The sequence below is a fragment of the Balaenoptera ricei genome, chromosome 1, assembly GCF_028023285.1.
Source record: "Balaenoptera ricei isolate mBalRic1 chromosome 1, mBalRic1.hap2, whole genome shotgun sequence".
In the NCBI taxonomy this organism is placed as follows: Eukaryota; Metazoa; Chordata; class Mammalia; order Artiodactyla; family Balaenopteridae; genus Balaenoptera; species Balaenoptera ricei.
In genome coordinates, this window is record NC_082639.1 from 16,931,736 (window position 1) to 16,949,073 (window position 17,338).

The following is a 17,338-nucleotide window of genomic DNA, read 5'->3' on the forward strand; positions in this document are numbered from 1 at the left end:
AGCCGCTGCTCCCCATCCCCATCCTTCCCCCACCTCTGGCTTCTCCTGCCCTCATAGCTGCTTCTCATGGGAGGAGGTGGGCTAGCCAGGACCACTCAAAGCAGGTGGAGCTGCTGTGAGCAGCCCCCTGGGAGGGGCTCTAGATATTTCTGAAGGGACAGTGTGGACTGGCCCAGGGCCTCAGCAGGCAGACTTGGCTTGACAAGAGGCAGCTCCCAGAGACACATCAGCACAGGCCATTCTGGGGTGTGCATTGTGTGCATGGGGCCCACCTGACACCCACACACAGGCCCCACCCAGCTCCCAGGCGTCTGTAGCCCTGCGGAGACCTACACGTGGAAAAGCTTCAGGCAGTGTCTGCGTCCCAGGTGCTGGGAGGTCATAGTCAGGACTGTGCCACCCAGGGGTCAACCCTCCTATCCATACTGGCCCGGTTAGGATGCCACCCTCTGGCATTGGGATGCTCCTGATACGCCAGCCGTAGGCAGGCAACCCCGTCCCTGGAGGGACCCAGGCCAGACTCGCCCCAGGCCTGCTGGGGTGGGCAGCACAGGGATGCAGCGGGGCTGCCCAGTGGTGACTCTGAGCTGAGCTCCATCCTTGGCCCTGATCACGTTGTACCCAGGCACTGGTTCCCAGAGAAGGCAGCAGGAACCATATGGAGCTGCTGGGCCTTGTCCCGAGTAGTTCCTTCTCTCGCCAGAATCCCAGGGTGGGAGGAAACAAAGACTCTGAGCCCCGGTCCCAGAGCTGGGCCAGCTCCTGCTCTGGCTATGCACTTGGAGTGCTGGCAGAGTGGGCAGCTGATGGAGGCCTGATTCCTTTCTCTCCAGGAAGCCCAACCCTCTTTCCCCAACCCAGGAACTTTGGCTTCCCAGCAGGTGACCCGACCTAAGGTAGGTTCCCTCCCAGGTCCAGCTCTTGGCTTATCCGAATGCCTGTGCCACAGAGCCCCTCTGTCTGCCCACCCCTGCCTGGGGTCCCCCACTCTGCAGCATTCACCCCCAAGGAGGGCTCTGGGGAAGAACTCCACAGCGAGCCGCCCAGGGAGGTGAGAATCTGGCTTTGAATGCTGAGTGGCTGACTTTCAGTCCCCATCAGAACCGGGCATTTCCCAGCACAGGCAGGCACAGAACCTGTCCATACCCAACCTTGCAGGGACTGGCCAACCAAGGCACACAACTGTCACTCAGCGGGGATGAGACCATCCCCATGGCAGGCACAAGGAGCCCTCAAGGCCCTCAGTCCAGGAGATGCCGCCTCTGTGGCTGGGAAGACCTGCTCTGGGGCTTCCCCGGGGGCAGGATGGGGGCCTATGCGATGCCCCCAGATACTCACCCATCTGGAAGTCCCCACTGCCCAGGTCTCCGCTGCCCACACCATCTACAAGCAAAAGAGAGACTTATTCAGCAACAACTAATCTTTGTTGAGCACCTACTGGGTGTCAGGCACTGTTCTGGGCACCTGGCACACGGTGGGTAAGGTCATGAAAACACAGCTGTTGCCTCCTCTCCACACTTCGGGAGGGCCGGCCTGTAAAAGCCAGCTTGGAATTCTCCATCAGAGAGGGTGTGGACCAGGATGGATGGGGTGGGTGGGGCCAGGTCAGACTGGCCTCTAGGTGAGAACGGGAGGAAGTGGAGTAGGGGGCCGTAATCATCCTCTACTGTGCACTGCCCACCACCTGCCCCTTAGGTCCTGCTCAGTCTGAGCTGTAAGGAGAAGCAGCCACCAGTCCCGGGTCACACAGTTTTAAGTGGAGGATCCTGTGGTCACTGGGACCAGGGCTCAGGACGCATGCAGCTTTTAGCCCATCTCTTTTTTTTCTGAATTAAAAAAAAATTGAAGTATAGTTGCTGTACAATATTATACAGGTTACAGGTATACAATATAGCGATTCACAATTTTTTTTTTTTTTTGGCTGTGCCGCACGGCTTGTGGGATCTTAGTTCCCTGACCAGGGATCGAACCCAAGCCCCCGGCAGTGAAAGCACCAAGTCCTAATCACTGGACTGCCAGGGAATTCCTGTGATTCACGATTTTTGAAGGTTATACTCCACTTATAGTAATTATAAAATACTGGCTATGTTTCTCATGATGTACAACATATCCTTGTAGCTTATTTTATACCTAATAGTTTGTACCTTTTACTCTACCGCTATATTGCCCTTCTCCCCTCCCCTGTACCCACTGGTAACCCACTAGTTTGTTCTCTACGTCTGTGAGTCTGCTTCTTTTCTGTTATATTCATTAGTTTGTTGTATTTTGTCGATTCCACATATAAGTGATATCATACGGTATTTTGTCTTTCTCTGTCTGACTTATTTCACTTAGCATAATGCCCTCCAAGTCCATCCATGTTGCTGCAAATGGCAAAATTTCATTCTTTTTTAGGGCTGGGTAGTATCTCATTGTATATGTATACACCACATCTTTATCCAGTCATCTGCTGATGGACACTTAGGTTGCTTCCATATCTTTCTTAGTCCATCTCTTGAGGTGCCAACTTGGGCAAGCATCCTGGAGCCTCTTTAAGGACCAGTGGGAAGAACCCCAATTCCGTCCGTACCCCTTCCAGTCCCAGCCACCACAACCCTCTGCTCACCTCCGGAGGCCTCATCAGCCAGGAAGTCCTCATCATCAGAAAGGTCTGAATAGCTCCAGCCAGCACGGCCCACTGTGACTGTCTCTGCATCCTCGGGCAGGGACAAGCCATCATATGCCCTCAGCCCGCAGGTTACCTGTGGGACACCACACAAGCAATTGTGTCAAACTCTCCAACTCCTGCCAAGCCCAGGACCCCTCTTCTCACTTCAAGGGGGGGCCCAGAGTCCCACCCCAAGGCCCTCCGGCAGTTAAATCAGACATGGTTTGGCAAAGACAGTCAGGCTGGGGCTGTACCATTGTTTTTGACTCAGTTTCCCCAAATCTCATTAGCCCCTGCATGAATCCTCAAATAAACTTGTAAGTTTGTTTTGGGCCACACTGCGCATCTTGTGGGATCTTAGTTCTCCGACCAGGGATTGAACCCGTGCCCCCTGCAGTGGAAGCGCGAAGTCCTAACCACTGGACCGCCAGGGAAGTCCCGACAATAAACTTAAAATCACTTTGGTAAGTGATGACTCTTCTTCCTTTGGAGAAGGCAAGTGATATCCAGGACATGAGTTAGACACAGGCAGGTAAAGGGTGACCGGGGCCAGCAAAGATGGGGGATGTGGGCAGGTGACAGGGTGGCCAGGGGCAGCATGGATGGGGGACGGAAGCAGAAATGGAGGGGAGGTCAACTGAAGCTGTCGTCCCCGACAGCAGCCCCCCGTCCCCCCGCCCCAGCGATCTTGGCCACCTCTTTCTGCCTTGGTCTGGCCTCCAAATCTCCAGGCCACAGGGAACACATTGCAGCCATGTTGGAGATCAGCTCTGGCACTTGTGGCCACACTGACAGGATCATCTGTGCACCCAGAAGCGGGGGTGGAGCCCAGCTGCTGGGCTGAACGGGGGCAGGTCAGGCGTGGTGTCAACTCATGTGACCTCGGGCTGCAGCTGAGCCCAGCACAAGCTCCGCCTCGGGCTCCCGTTCCACAGAGGGGCGGCTTGGACCCCGCACCCTGCAGGCCGGCGCAGAAGGGCCCCAGCAGCCATGACCCCTGCCTTTCTTGGGGACGGGTGCGGACAACGAAGGCCTCTTTCCCCTTAGATAAGATTGAGGTGTTTCCAGAGGAGTTTTACAAGATAACTTAGAGGAAAACAAACTCAGCGGAGCCCAAGGGAACCCCAGAGCCCCCAAGCACAAGAGTGCATGGACTCACACACCCAGCCCAGATGGCCTGGCGCGAGTGTCTCAGGCCCTGCCCTGGCCTCAGCCCTATCTGGGGAGCCCAGCCTGACCAGAAGGAAATAGTCTCACTTGTGAAAACCAAACCCAGCCCTCACTGGCTAGACAAGGTGGTGGCAGCAGCAGAGAGGGCCAAAGAGAAGAAGAAAAACAAAGAAACAGCCAATCCTTCTCCCTCCCTGCTTCCCCAACTTCACACAGCCCATGTCTTGGAGCCTCTGGCCTTTTCTCAGCTGGTGCCTCTTTTTTTTTTTTTTTTAAAGAAATACTATGAATGATGGTCTTTTCTTTTTTTAATTAATTAATTAATTAATTAATTAATTTATGGCTGTGTTGGGTCTTCGTTTCTGTGCGAGGGCTTTCTCTAGTTGTGGCAAGTGGGGGCCACTCTTCATCATGGTGCGCGGGCCTCTCACTATCGTGGCCTCTCTTGTTGCGGAGCACAGGCTCCAGACACGCAGGCTCAGTAATTGTGGCTCAAGGGCCCAGTTGCTCCGCAGCATGTGGGATCTTCCCAGACCAGGGCTCGAACCCGTGTCCCCTGCATTGGCAGGCAGATTCTCAACCACTGCTCCACCAGGGAAGCCCCCTCAGCTGGTGCCTCTTTTGGAATGCCCTTCCTCCTTTTGTTTACCTGGCTAACTCCAGTTCATCCTCCAAAACTCACCTCAACATCACCTCCTCTAACTACTCAGTAACAAAATGGAACAAATTCCATATAGGCCTGGAAACATGGAGGAATCTCAAACTCATTATGCTGAGTGAAAGAAGACAGACACAGAAGACTCCATAGCATATGATTTCACTTACATGAAACCCACGGGGGAAAAGTCTAATCTATAATGACAGAAAGATCTGTAGTTGCCTGGGACCAGGGGTCGGGTGGGGCTGTCCGGGAAGGGTCACAGGAAACCTTTTGGAGTAATGGTCCCCTGGTTATACACAAGTCATTCTCATTATTGAATTGTACACTTAAAGTGGGTACGTTTTATTGTATGTAATTTACACCTCAATAAATATGACTCAAAAGAAAATCTCCTCTGGGAGGCTTTGTCATGACTCCTTGGCCTTTCCAGCCACCTCTGCCCCTAGGCTGGGTTCTGGGCCCTCCAGGGCTCACACTGTAATGGCCTGTACCTCCACTGGAATGACAGCACCTTGAAGGCATGGCCTGTGATGAGCTCATCTCTACCTTCTCAGCACTCCATGTTCAATAAATGCTTGAATAAATGAATGGACAAAAGTGTCATCACCTATTAATTCTAGCTGCTTCCTGAACATGACTTGTTCTGAAGGTACCACCCACCCCCGCGCAGTCTATATGCATCTCCCTCCCAGGCTGGGAGCTCCCTGGGGGGAGGGGCTGGGTGGTCATCTTTGTGTTTGCAGTGCTATCAAGCCTTGCGTAATGTCTGCACTGCCCATGTCTTATCCCCTAAAGCCCCTTCCCCGCACAATCCACGGGCATATCCCTCCTCCTGTTCCTTCTTTTTTTTTTAATATATATATTTTTGAATTCACATGTATTTTATTTCATTATTTTTTGGCCACACCGCGCGGCATGTGGAATCTTAGTTCCTCGACCAGGAATTGAACCCGCGTCCCCTGCATTGGAATCGCAGAGTCTCAACTACTGGACCACCAGGGAAGTCTCTCCTGTTCCTTCTTTCCCCTCCCTCTCCCTCTGGACAAGTGCCCATTCCAGCCCTGGGTGGCCAGTAGACTTCTGGGCCATGCCCATGAGGTCTGCATCCAGAAATAAGCCTTAGAACCTCAAGGAGCTGGTGAGAAATAGATTCCTGGGCTCCTTCTCAGAGCCTCTGAGTCAGACTCTCCCCACTCCAGCCGGGAGGGTTAAAGTCGTGCGTGCTCAGGGGATTCTGACACTCACGGGTTACGAACCAGAAGACTAGCCCCCTAACAGGGGTTCTCCCTCCTACCCTGGGTAGGGGTAGAGGGCAATGTTCCCACTGTGTTGGGGGCGGGGGTGGTCCTGAGAAGGCCCTGATTGACCTAAGGGGAGTGAGGCTAGGGCTGGTACAGGGGCACTGACACTGGGCAGAGGAGGTTAGAGGGGCAGGACCCTCCCCACTTGGGGAGGGCTCTCTTTGTGTCATTGCCACCCCCTCTCCCTCCCCATGGAAGCAAGGCCGTGGAGGGCATGCATGGTGCACAGAGATTCCTGGCACCCCCTAGACACCAGAACGCTGTCTGGAAAGGAAAATCCTGGTGGTAAGCAAGGTCTAGAGCTTCTCCCAGGGAGGGAGAGGCCACCGGGGCTTGGGAATGGACAGGAAATAGCAAAGAGAGATTCAACTTGGAAAAAATGCTAGGAACACACATCTGCAGTGAGAGGAGAGAATCCAGAGCATGGCGGGTCCTGGACCGAAGCCCCTCCACCCCAGGGACCCCAGGAAATGGTCTCTGTGCATGCCAGCCTGCCCTTGCTTGCAATCCCTACCCCAGGACCCGAGGCTTTGGGGTCAGATAAGGGCCTACAGCAAGGCACAAGCCAGCAAGAGCAGACTTCACTTGTGAAAAGCTGAAGATCAAAAGGTTTTAACAGCTGTATTTTACATCTGGGAAGGGAGATGAAGCCAGGCTGGAAAGAAGCTTCCAGAAAGAGCCCAAAAGAGCCTGAGACTTGACCGTAGAAGGGAATTTGGATTCAGAGCTGGAAAGTCCAGGGTCTACTTGGGGAATAAAAAGAACTAACATTTATTGAGCACTTACTATGCAGCAGGCACTCCTTTAAGGATTTTGTAGGTGTTAACCCGGGTTAGGTGTTAGGTAGCCCCACTGTAAAGATGGGGAAATGGAGCAGAATCAGGAACCTGCTTGAAGATCTAGCACAGGGTAGAGCTGGGATCTGAACCCTGGTGGTCTGGCTCCAACAGCTAAGTCCTTACCACTGTGCCACACCACCTCTGTAACGAAGGCTGTGGAAGAGACGAACCAACTGAGGTCACTGAGAGTCACTCCCACAAAGCCTCTCAACTGCAATCCACAGTTTACAGAGCATTTCCTCAGCCTCAGTGTCATTTGACCCTGACAATGACCCCCTGAGATGGATGAGCTGGTGTGGATGGCCCCCACTGGCTGGCAGAGTCAGGATTGTCCCAGGACCTCTGAGCTCCCTACCCCAAGACCCTGCTCCCCAGGAAAGGACATGGGGCTGGAGCTGGGCCTCTGGGCTGGCCATGAGGCCCAAGCAGTGGGCAGGGCCAGGAGGCCCAGGGCTGGCCAGTCTCCATCCCCAACCGGACCAGCTCCCAGGATGGCTCATGGGATGCCTGAGCTGGCAGCATCCTGGACCCATACAGTGGGTGCTTAAGGTCCCAAGGAGGGCCATCAGTGGCTCCAAGGTCAAAGGCAGAAATAGAACCCAGGTTTCCTGCACTCTAGCCTGTCTCTGGCTGTGAGTGAGCCCTGCTTCCTTCCAGAGGAACCCAGTACTTCAGGCAGGCATTGGAACCGGATGGCGGGGCCAGAGAGGAGGGGTCCAGAGGGCAGACCTGGGTCAGAGAGGAAGGAGTCAAACAGAGAAGGGGATTTTCCAGACCCTGCAGGTTCCTGGTGAGGGAAAGGAGGGGGAAGCTGACTCACACAGGCCAAGGACTGTTCTAGGCTGCTAGGAACAATTGCGTGCGGTGGAGGTGTGGGCAGAGTGCCCCCCACACACACAATGGCCAGGCACTCCTTGAACACAGGCAGGGTGAGGCAGTGGGGGGACCAGACAGGCAGGATATCAAACAGACGGGGGACTTCTGGGAGGCACCCATTCTCAGAGGCTGGGTTGGATCCAGGCCCTCCAGTGAGGATGAGGTAGCACATGGAGCCCCAGGTCCAAGTCCTGCAAAGGCCCCTTGGGGACCGGGGACATCGGCTGTGCCTTCTTCTCCTGGCCTGGGTGAGGATGCAGAAGGAGCCAAGGATGTCTGGGAAGAGTGTGGGGGTGAAAGGTCAAGCCATGAGAGAGGGGTACAGAAGGCAGAGGTTTTGGGGTACAGGGGGAGGTACAGATACAGATAGTGGGTATGGGGTGTGGGGTTTTAAAAAGGAGTTTTTAAGTGAGGATTGTGGGTCTTGTAGAGGTTACATGTATAGACAAGAGTTTCTGGCGCTGCTAAAATCAAAGCTGTAGGAAGAGACACAGTGGCAAGTGAAGAGACGACCGTAAGAATGGTCATTGCCCACGGAGGGCTTTCTCCATGCCAGGCCCTGTCCTAAACACACTCAATTAATCCTCACAGCAACCCGGGAGGGCTGGCACTACAGGGTCACTATCCCTCATCTGCAATAAGGGAAATCCAAGGAGCTCTGAAAACCAAGAGTGGTTTTTTTTGTTTGTTTGTTTTGTTTTGTTTTTAATAAGTTTATAGCAAGCTCATTTGGTGTCAAGTCCTGACCTAAACTGACATGAAGCTATTAATAGCTTATTCACTCCACTTAGGGTAAACAGTCATACATTTTGCTGCAGCAATATTAATGTGTTTGATTATGGGGTGTTACCCCAGACTCTACCGAGGATGCCACATCACAGCTGGCACATGTTCTATGTCACTTTTCTCAAGTTTGGAAACTTCTGAATTCCAAAACATGGCTTACTCCAAGGGTCTCAATTAAGGGATTGTGAACTTATAACTGTTATTTCCATTTTGCAGGCTCAGAGATGGTCATCTGTGTAAATGGGATTAAGCATGTAAGTCATTCAGCCTGGTACCTTGTATACAGTAAGTGCTCCATAAGCATTAGAATTAGTACCATGCAGGGGGTACAGGGTAGAGGTGAAGGGCTGAGAGGCGATGAAGTGATGCACGGGGGCGTGGGATTTGGGCTCAGGCCTAGGGTCACCTTCAGGTCTGGGATGAAGGGAGGGGTCTAGCTCTGCTGCCCAGGCCCTGGGCTGGCTGGCTGGGCAGGGCCCTGGCTGGGGGTGAAGCTTGGTTTCAAGGCTCAAGTTGTCTGCCTGCTCTGAGGTTGATTCTGGGAGGACTGGGGGACTTCGGGCTTCTCCAGAGACATTCTTCCCATGTCTTGGGCAGCCAGCCCATGCTCCCCCCACCTCCCCATGGTCCAGGCCTGGGGCTGAGCCCTCCACCATCCCACAGCTGGGCAGGAAGGCCTGAGTACCGCAGTCCCCAGGGTGGCTGCAGCTGCCTGGAGTGAGCTCACTCCATCAAAATCCAGAGACAGCATGCGGGTGGGGGACAAATGAGCCGCTGCCTGCCCACCTGCCTTCTGCCAGCACAGACTCTGCCCCCTCCCCCATCCAAGGCGGAGGGACCAGCAGAAGTGTGACCCGAGGCCCCCGAATCTCCAGGGAGGAACCCAAACTCAGACAAGTTCCTCCTCCCACTCTGCTATGATGCAGGCTCCCAGATAACCCTACGAGTGCTCCCCCCACTCTGCTACCACCCAGGCCCCAGATACGGCGTCAAGGTGCCATGCCCCACCCCCAGGCTGCTGGGTACCTTGTCCACGGGCAGCAGACGGCAAAGGGGAAGGAATCTGTCAGGGCAGCACTTTGTTGTGCAAACTGCCAGGGGCGGGAGGGCCCAACACAAAGGCCAAAAGGCCTTTAATCCCCTGGCAGGCTGAGAGGGGCGCCGGGCCGGAAAGGAGGCGGCCGCAGCCTCCTCTGGCATGCCTGCACTGCCCGTGCCACTCGGGAGCCCTGCCAGCTTCCCACACTTGGGTTCCCAAGGCGGCAGGATCTTCGCCAGCCAGGTGACCAGGAAGGACACAGATCCCCCAAATAAGGAGAATGGCCGAGGCTCATCAAGTGCTCACCATGTGCAGACGCTGAGATAAGGTCTATGCAAGGTTTATCTCAAGCAAACCCGCAACCTCATAAGGCAGATACTGGTGGCTCCCCCACTTTACAGATAAGTAAAGAGGCTCAGAGAAGGGAAGTCACCTGCCCAAGTTCACACAGCTAAGGCAAGAGAAATCCAGTTTGAAAGTGGGGCCCCTGTGCTAGCTCAGAGGCACAGCTGCCAGCAGGCCCCTCCTTCTGACCCCTGCCCTCTGGACCATGGCCTGGAACTTGGAAAGGCAGCATTCCAGCCAGGTCCCGAGGGAGTGCTGAGGCCCAGTCAGGGTCTTCAACCCTGGACAAGGGAGTGGGAAGCTGGGGCCTGGTGCTTCTCATCCCAGCTCTGCCCCAAACTCACCATGTGACCCTGGACAAGCCCCTTGACACCCTTCCCTTTTAGCAAACTGCAGCCATCTCAGTCAATGTGAGCCAAAGCACCAGGAGGACAGGACAGTGATTTTTATGTTTTGATCATTGCTGCATCTTCAGAACAGACAACACATAGTAGGTGCTCAATTAATATCTGCCGATTGAGGGACTTCCCTGGTGGTCCAGTGGGTAAGACTCCACACTCCCAATGCAGGGGGCCCAGGTTCGATCCCTGGTTGGGGAACTAGATCCCGCATGCATGCTGCAACTAAGAAGTCTGCATGCTGCAACTAAAGGATCCTGCGTGCGGCCACTAAGACCCGGAGCAACCAAAATAAATAAATAAACAAACAAATAAATATTTTTAAAAAATCTGTTGATTAGGTGGCATGGTGAAAGAATGAATGAATGAACAAACGAACTTGCCCAACAACCCTGAGGTAGGAATTAGCCCATTTGACAAAAGAAAGCAAAGTTCAGAAACAGAAAGTAAGGACTTGCCCAAGATCACACAGCTAGCATATACTAGAATTATCTCTGGGCTTCATTTCCCCATTGGTAAAATCGAGGCCATAACACCTCGACACCAAGAGAAGCAGGGGACTGAATCACACACTCGCTGAAATCCATCCTAGGACACCTTGCCCTTGGATAACAATCCTGCCAGGTCTCAGTTCTCTTGGTGATAAAAATGGGAGCAAAGAACCCTGCTTTGTTTGCTTCCTTCCTGGGGCTGCTGGGAGAGACAAGTAGAATGAGGGGTGACCTTCCTTGGGAAGTGTGGCCAAAGACCCTGAATCTGTCTGGCCCTTTCCCAAGTAGACCTGACCCGGGCTCTGCCTTGAAGGCCCCTCTAATGTAGCTGGGGCGGGCGCCCGAATGGGTCTGCTACAGCCATGGCCGAGCAAGAGCGCTTTATCCCTGCGTCTCAGAGAGATGCGACCGGTGGGGCAGAGAGGGTGCACAGCCCCGATTCTAGGCCACCTTGGCCTCTTTCTAGCTGGGTGGGCTCAGCTTCCTCATCTGTTAAAAAAGGGTCATCAATCAGACCTACCCCATAAGGTTCAATTCCAGTCACTCTGACCTCTACTTTTTGGGCATCTAATAGGTGTTGGCCCTGAAGATAAAATGAGGAAGTAGATGGTCACGGAGCTCCGTGTGCCTAGTGGAGACAGACCACGAAACCGAGTGATGACAACACAGTGTGCAGAGAACTCTGCAGAGGAAGGACAGGGGCTGGGAGAGCCCAGAGGAGGGTCCGCCCCACTTAGTGAGGCTGGGTGGAGGTTGGGGAGGGTTTCCCAGGGGAAATGACAATTCAGCTGGGTTTGAAGACGATTTTGCCTAAGCAGGATGGAGAAGGGAGACAGAGTATGCACCAGGCAGAAGGAAGGTGGGCTGAGGGACGGGAAGAAGTTTGGTGCAGTGGGACATGGTGTGCCAGGTGGCAGAGGATCAAAGGAAACCAGCCCTGAATGGGCTTTCCCACTAAAAAGCAGTGCCCCTTTTTGTGCTATTGTCACGGTGCTGGTCACAGAGCCCAATTCTCCCAGTCCCCCCGGAGTCCCCATACTCTCTTCCTGCTCTTACACTCCAAGTACGGGTCTCCCCCGGTGCTGAGTGTGCTGCCTGCCGCTTACAGGGAGGAAGCAGGAGGCTACTGGGAAGTGTCTTTGCCCCACCCATGTGCCAGGTGGGGCCACTGTGGTGGGAGTGGCCGAGTGGCAGCTTCCGTGCTGGGCCGCCCAGCAAGAAGGTCCCCGGGGGTTGAACGTTATCCACCAAGTACTGTCGGTGCCAACAGCACCTGTGGTGTTCACGTGCCTGCCTCCTGCCCGCAGCCCGGTTCGGTCCTCAGATTCTCTGGCCATGGAACACTGGCGTGCCTGTGGGCCTTCGAGGCCACACCAACCTGGTTGGGTGTGCCCACGCCTTCTGGGGTCACGACCCACAGATTTCATGAATGAAGCCCCTGGCACAGTGCCAGTCCTACGGGAGGATGCGGGGAGGGCTCCACACATTTTCCATGAAATGAGACACCGCTAACAACAATGAACCTGAACAGACTAGGTTAGGCCTTTCCACTGCTCTCGACTCACCAAAGAATTAGGAAAAAAGCCCTTATTATGGCCAGCCAGGTCCCGTGTGATCTACCTACACACACGTGTATACTTATACAGACCTCTGCACTTCCTCTCCTACTGTGCCCTCCCTACTTCCAGCCACATTTGTCTCAACAGTTCTCAAACACACCAAGCCCCCACCCACCTCAGGGCCTTTGCACTTGCTGTGTCCCCTGCCTGGGACACCACCCCCAGGTGTACACATTCCTCTTCCTCTGGTTTTTGCTCAAATGTCACCTTTAGAGAGACCCACCCTGACTATATCCCAGGTCCAGAATCCATTATAGTTGGCTCTCTGTTGCTTCCCTTACTTTGCCTCAGACGACCTCACCACTTAAATTCTACCCTATATTTTACATGTTTATCATCAGCTCCGTGAAGGCAGGGACTTTGTCCATTTTGTTCACTGTTGAATCCCCAGCCCCTAAAAGTGCCTGGCACACAGGAGATGCTCAATAATATTTGTTAAATTAATGAATGAATGGGGTTTACAAATCAAGAGACAGGCTTAGAAAGGTGACTTGCCCATGGCCACAGAGACGTTGAAGCCAGACCCCTGGTTCCAAACGGGGAACTCTGTTCTACCTGAGCCCTCCTCCTGCCATCTCTGACGCCTGGAGCTTTGCAGCCAGGAGGCCCATCTCTGGGGGCACAAGAAGCTGTCCATGGTCACTGAGGAGAGACCTGCCCGCTGCCCAGACCAGCATCCCGGGGAATGGGTGGGGATCTCAGAGGCAAGCAGGCCTGCAGCTCTGGCTCCAGGGCCTTGCGCAAGGCAGCCAGACAGCCAGGTCTCAGTGACTCCATTCCTGCTTGCTCCCGTGGGCATCGGCAACAGGAAAAAACAGGCTGGAATGGCAGCCCAACAGCTGCAGCCAAAAAGGCCAGCTCCCCCTGCCCCCGGGGCTTTCCTCATCTGCTTCCTGGAGGGGGAGGAGGGGCAGGCAGGGCCAAGCCCATGGTTGAAGATAGGCCTGTGGGCAACAGAACTGGAAATAAGAGGAAGGGCCCCTTCCTTTTGAAGCACCCCCCTGTCCCCTTTCCTCATGACTAGTGTCCATTCCAGGGCACAGTAACTCCGGACAGCAGTAGGTATGAGGGAAGGTCATGCAGACAAACACCTCTGGGAAAGGCCGGCTGCACAAAGCTGAGCTGGTTCCCTAAGTCCTAAATGTCCCAAATACCATGATGAGGGAAGGGGGACAACTATTTAGTGTTTCCCAAATGTGCTTAATTTGGAACCCTTTCTTCATGCAGACCTCATGGGACTAGGGTTCCACAGAACATACTTTGGGAACACCCACCCCAAACATCTGCCTTTCCCTCAGCTAGCTGCCAACTAGCTTTCCCAAAGTAAGGCTTTAGATGTAAGCTATGAGCCACCACCACAGGGGTTTTGAAAAGGGGGTTCCTGAAGACAGAAAAGCCCCAAGGCCACATGAGAAGTGCTGACAAAGGAAAAGCAGGCCAGGTGACAGCTAGCTGGTGGCAGGAGGATATGCTCTCTCCTGGGGTGAGAAAACCCAGACAGGAGCTACTCCTTCCCTCCCTGGCCATCAGCTGCCCTCTCAGAAGATGAGTCCCTCAGAGAGGACAAGGAGGGTAGCCCAGCACCTGGTCACTCCCAGTGCCCTAGGATCAAGGAGAAGGTCCCAGGGCACCCACGCCCAGAGACAAAGGGAGCGGAGTGATCGAGGGAGGGCTCAGCTGCTGAGTGCAGAGATGGGGACGGGGGATTGCTGGGGGCGAGGGGAGGTGGGAGGGGTTGGTGGTCCTCCAGGCAGCAGGCGGGCCATGAGGGATGGAGAATGGGCTTCCAGCTCACCCCGATGTCTTGGGCAAGTCCCTTCCCCTCTCTGGGCCTCAGGCTCCCTTGTCAAATGACGCAGTAGGCCTAGATCACTGTTTTCCAGTCTGTCCTCAGGGGGTGGGGGGGAACAGGTAGAGTTTGGGCCCCCTCCCCCAAATACTCACTTCAATAAAAAACAAATTCCATCTTTTCCCATTTTATATTCTGACCTTCTACATAATACGTCTGGTTCAGTCCCTGGTTAGCTGTAAGCAAGTCACTTCACCTCTCTGTGCCTCTGTTTCCTCAGCTGTAAAATGGGCATGATAATTTATAATAATAGTATCTACCTCATAGGGTTGTTGTAAAATGCTAGCACATGGTGGAGGCTCTATAAGTGTTTGCTGTTATTTATCAAAATATAATAGTATTTAACCAAAATACCATTATTTTGATTGAAACAAGGGTTTCACTGCTTAATAATAAGTTTAAAAGTTTTCAGCTTAGACGATCCCAAAGGTTCCTTCTGGCTTTGCCATTTTATGGCACTGAAACCCTGAAATGTTAGAATTCTAAAATTCTGGGCTGTGACTCCCACCAGCACAGAGAGCAGGGCTCGGGGAGGGAATTACAAAGTGAGGACCAAGCCATAAGGAGCAGACTTCAGGAAAATGACCAGCGAAGGGTTACCATCTTCATCATCGTCATTTACCTGTTTCTACCTCCCCCACTACCCTGTTTCAGAAAGACTCAAAGCAGCTTACAAAGATATACACGTAACAGCAAGAGAAAATCAACTAAACATGCGTAAGAAAAACTGTATTACAGCAGACAGGGCCTGGACTGGAGTGAGACGAGTAGGCAGGAAGCATGTGCTCAATTCTGGAGGTCTGGGAAAGTGACAATGCATTAGGTTCTAAGCTTTCCAGTGGTCAGTGGGAAGAAGGAAACCTGCCCGGTCCCTGGATTCTGTGTCCCAGGAGGTAAAAACAAACCCGTTGCTTAGAAGAAGCACAACTGGGCTTCCCTGGTGGCGCAGTGGTTAGAAACCCGCCTGTCAGTGCAGGGGACACGGGTTCGAGCCCTGGTCCGGGAGGATCCCACATGCCGCGGAGCAGCTAGGCCCGTGCGCCACAGCTGCTGAGCCTGCGCTCTGGAGCCCGCGAGCCACAGCTGCTGAGCCTATGTGCCACAACTATTGAGGCCCGCGCGCCTACAGCCCGTGCTCTGCAGCAAGAGAAGCCACCACAATGAGAAGCCCACGCACCGCAACGAAGAGTGGTCCCCCGTTTGCCGCAGCTGGAGAGAGCTCGCATGCAGCAACAAAGACCCAACACAGCCAAAAATAAAATTAATTAATTAAAAAAAAAAAAAGAAGAAGAAGCACAACTATTCCTGATACTGACAGCATGAATGTCCTGAGGGTAAAGATTTATCTGGCACCCTTCTTTACCCTTGCCGGGGGGGGGGCCAGCATCCCACTGACCATGACCCTTCGACAATGAGGTCAGGGGCAGAGGCCACAGTGTTCAAAGATCCAAGAGGCTGGAATGGTGGTCCAGGGAGCGCCCCCAGCATCCTCGGTCTGGGCAGGATTACCCATCCCTCCCCATGCCTGAACACAGCCAGTGCCCAAAATAGCCAGAGCAGGAGAGGGTGCCAGGAGGCCCAGGGCAGGGGACCTGGCTAGGCCTGCCCACAGACGAGGGCCCAGTGGGCCAAAGCACACACATCCCTGGGGTACAAAGGAGCACCTTCACTTGGGCACATGGCCCTCTCTGGGAGTCCCCCACCCACCAGGCTCCCCCCTTGGCTGCACGTTGCTCACGCAGAGTCTAGGCAGCTGCTCCACCCTTTCCACAAGGCAGGCCTTCCTGCAGGAGCCAAATGGAAGAGTCTTCACAAAAACACCACCCGTACCCTATAAGGAAGTGCTTGAAGACCTTCTCCTGCTCCCCACCTCCAAGGTATGCCTCCCTCAGGATTCTCCTGGACCTCCCCAGCTGTAGGCCAAGACAATGGGGGCTATTTTGGGCTGCATGGGGTATTTAAAGCTCTGGCTGGGCCTCATTCCTGGGGAACAAGAGACCTTGACCTCCGCAAGACCTTCCTGAAATTGTTGCTGCTCATATTGTGGTGGCTGCGTCCCAACCTCTCCTGTCAGGCCTTAAGGCCCCGAGGGATGCCGCACAAGTGCCTCCTCCTCCAGGAAGCCCTCAGGGCCACTACCTAAGACCCTTGGAGGAGCTGGGTCCTGGCCCCTGCTCAACCACTGATCTTCTCAGCCCACACTTTCTGCATTTGCAGTTTTCTCATCTGCAAAATGTGGATAATACCTCCAGTATGTGTAAAAGTACTTGGAGGCTTCTGTGGTTAAAATGAAGCTGTGTCTCCCCAGCTACCATGTGGGGGAGAAGGTAAGCAGGGTGGAAATCTTGTCTGTTTTGTCACTGCTCTTTTTCTAGCACCTGGCACACAGTAGGTGCCAAATAAATATCTATTGACTGATATAAATATTTGTGGAATGTGTCTGTAACCCCCACAGAACCACCCACAGTGCTGAGTACACAGGTGGTTAATACTCTTTGGTGATAATATTGCCAGATCTCATTTTGGGCACTTGGACCATGCCAGGTCTTATGCTAAGTACTTTACATTGATTATCTCATTTAATTTGTTCAGCAATCCCAAGAGGTCGGTACTATTACTATTTTATAAGCAAGAAAATGCGAGTTCCACTCCAAGTGGTTAAGGAGTTTGCCTGGGGTCCTAAAACTACAAAGCAGCCTAAAACTACAAGCGGGAATCAAACCCAGGAACGCTGAAGTCTCTATAATCCTGCACAAAAACACCCCCAAGAAAGGCAGTGGGGTGAGCACTGAGCTGGGAGCCAAGAGCCTGAATTCAGCCATTCGGTAGCTGTGTGACTTCAAGCAAGTCACTTGGCCTCTCTGGAACTGTTTTCTCTTCCATAAAAACAGGAGCATTTATTCTTGTTCCTTTGTGTCATTAGTAAAATCAAAGGGATTAAGGGATGCGACCATGTCCCCCATGTTAGCCCCAACCCCTCCCCAGGGTCAGCAGCTATGAAAGACGGTGGGAAGATGTCCTGGAGAGGACGGGGGTGCCCACTGCTGGCTCTGGAACAAGGCTTGGCAGCGGCTGACAACAGCTGGTAAGAGTTCTGGGCCTGGCCCAAGTAGGGGGAGAGGGGTGGGCTGAGAGGTCACCTCTGGTCCTCCTCTGTCACCCTTCCCTGCTGACAGCTGCTGGGGCCTCAGGGCCAAGGGCCCCGCAGCAGGAGGGGGTGGGAGCCGGCTGGCTGGCGTCATCTCAGTCCTCGTGCTGCCAATCGCTCAAATCCCAGGGTGCCTGGCCCTGCCGGGCTCACTGGCCAGGACGCAGGC

At 53.9% G+C, this 17,338-nt stretch overlaps 1 protein-coding gene across 14 annotated transcripts in view; it reads right to left on the reverse strand.

The window, feature by feature from the left end:
• The window catches only part of HSPG2 (heparan sulfate proteoglycan 2), a 101,941-nt gene that overhangs the window by 63,915 nt on the left and 20,688 nt on the right, over positions 1–17,338 (reverse strand). For all 14 annotated transcript variants that reach the window (XM_059915608.1, XM_059915586.1, XM_059915625.1 and 11 more), the window contains exons 2-3: positions 2,606–2,741; positions 1,339–1,383 (exon numbers count right to left, since the gene is read on the reverse strand). In XM_059915608.1, coding sequence (XP_059771591.1) covers positions 1,339–1,383; positions 2,606–2,741 — 181 coding nt within the window. The remainder of the gene's footprint in view (positions 1–1,338; positions 1,384–2,605; positions 2,742–17,338) is intronic.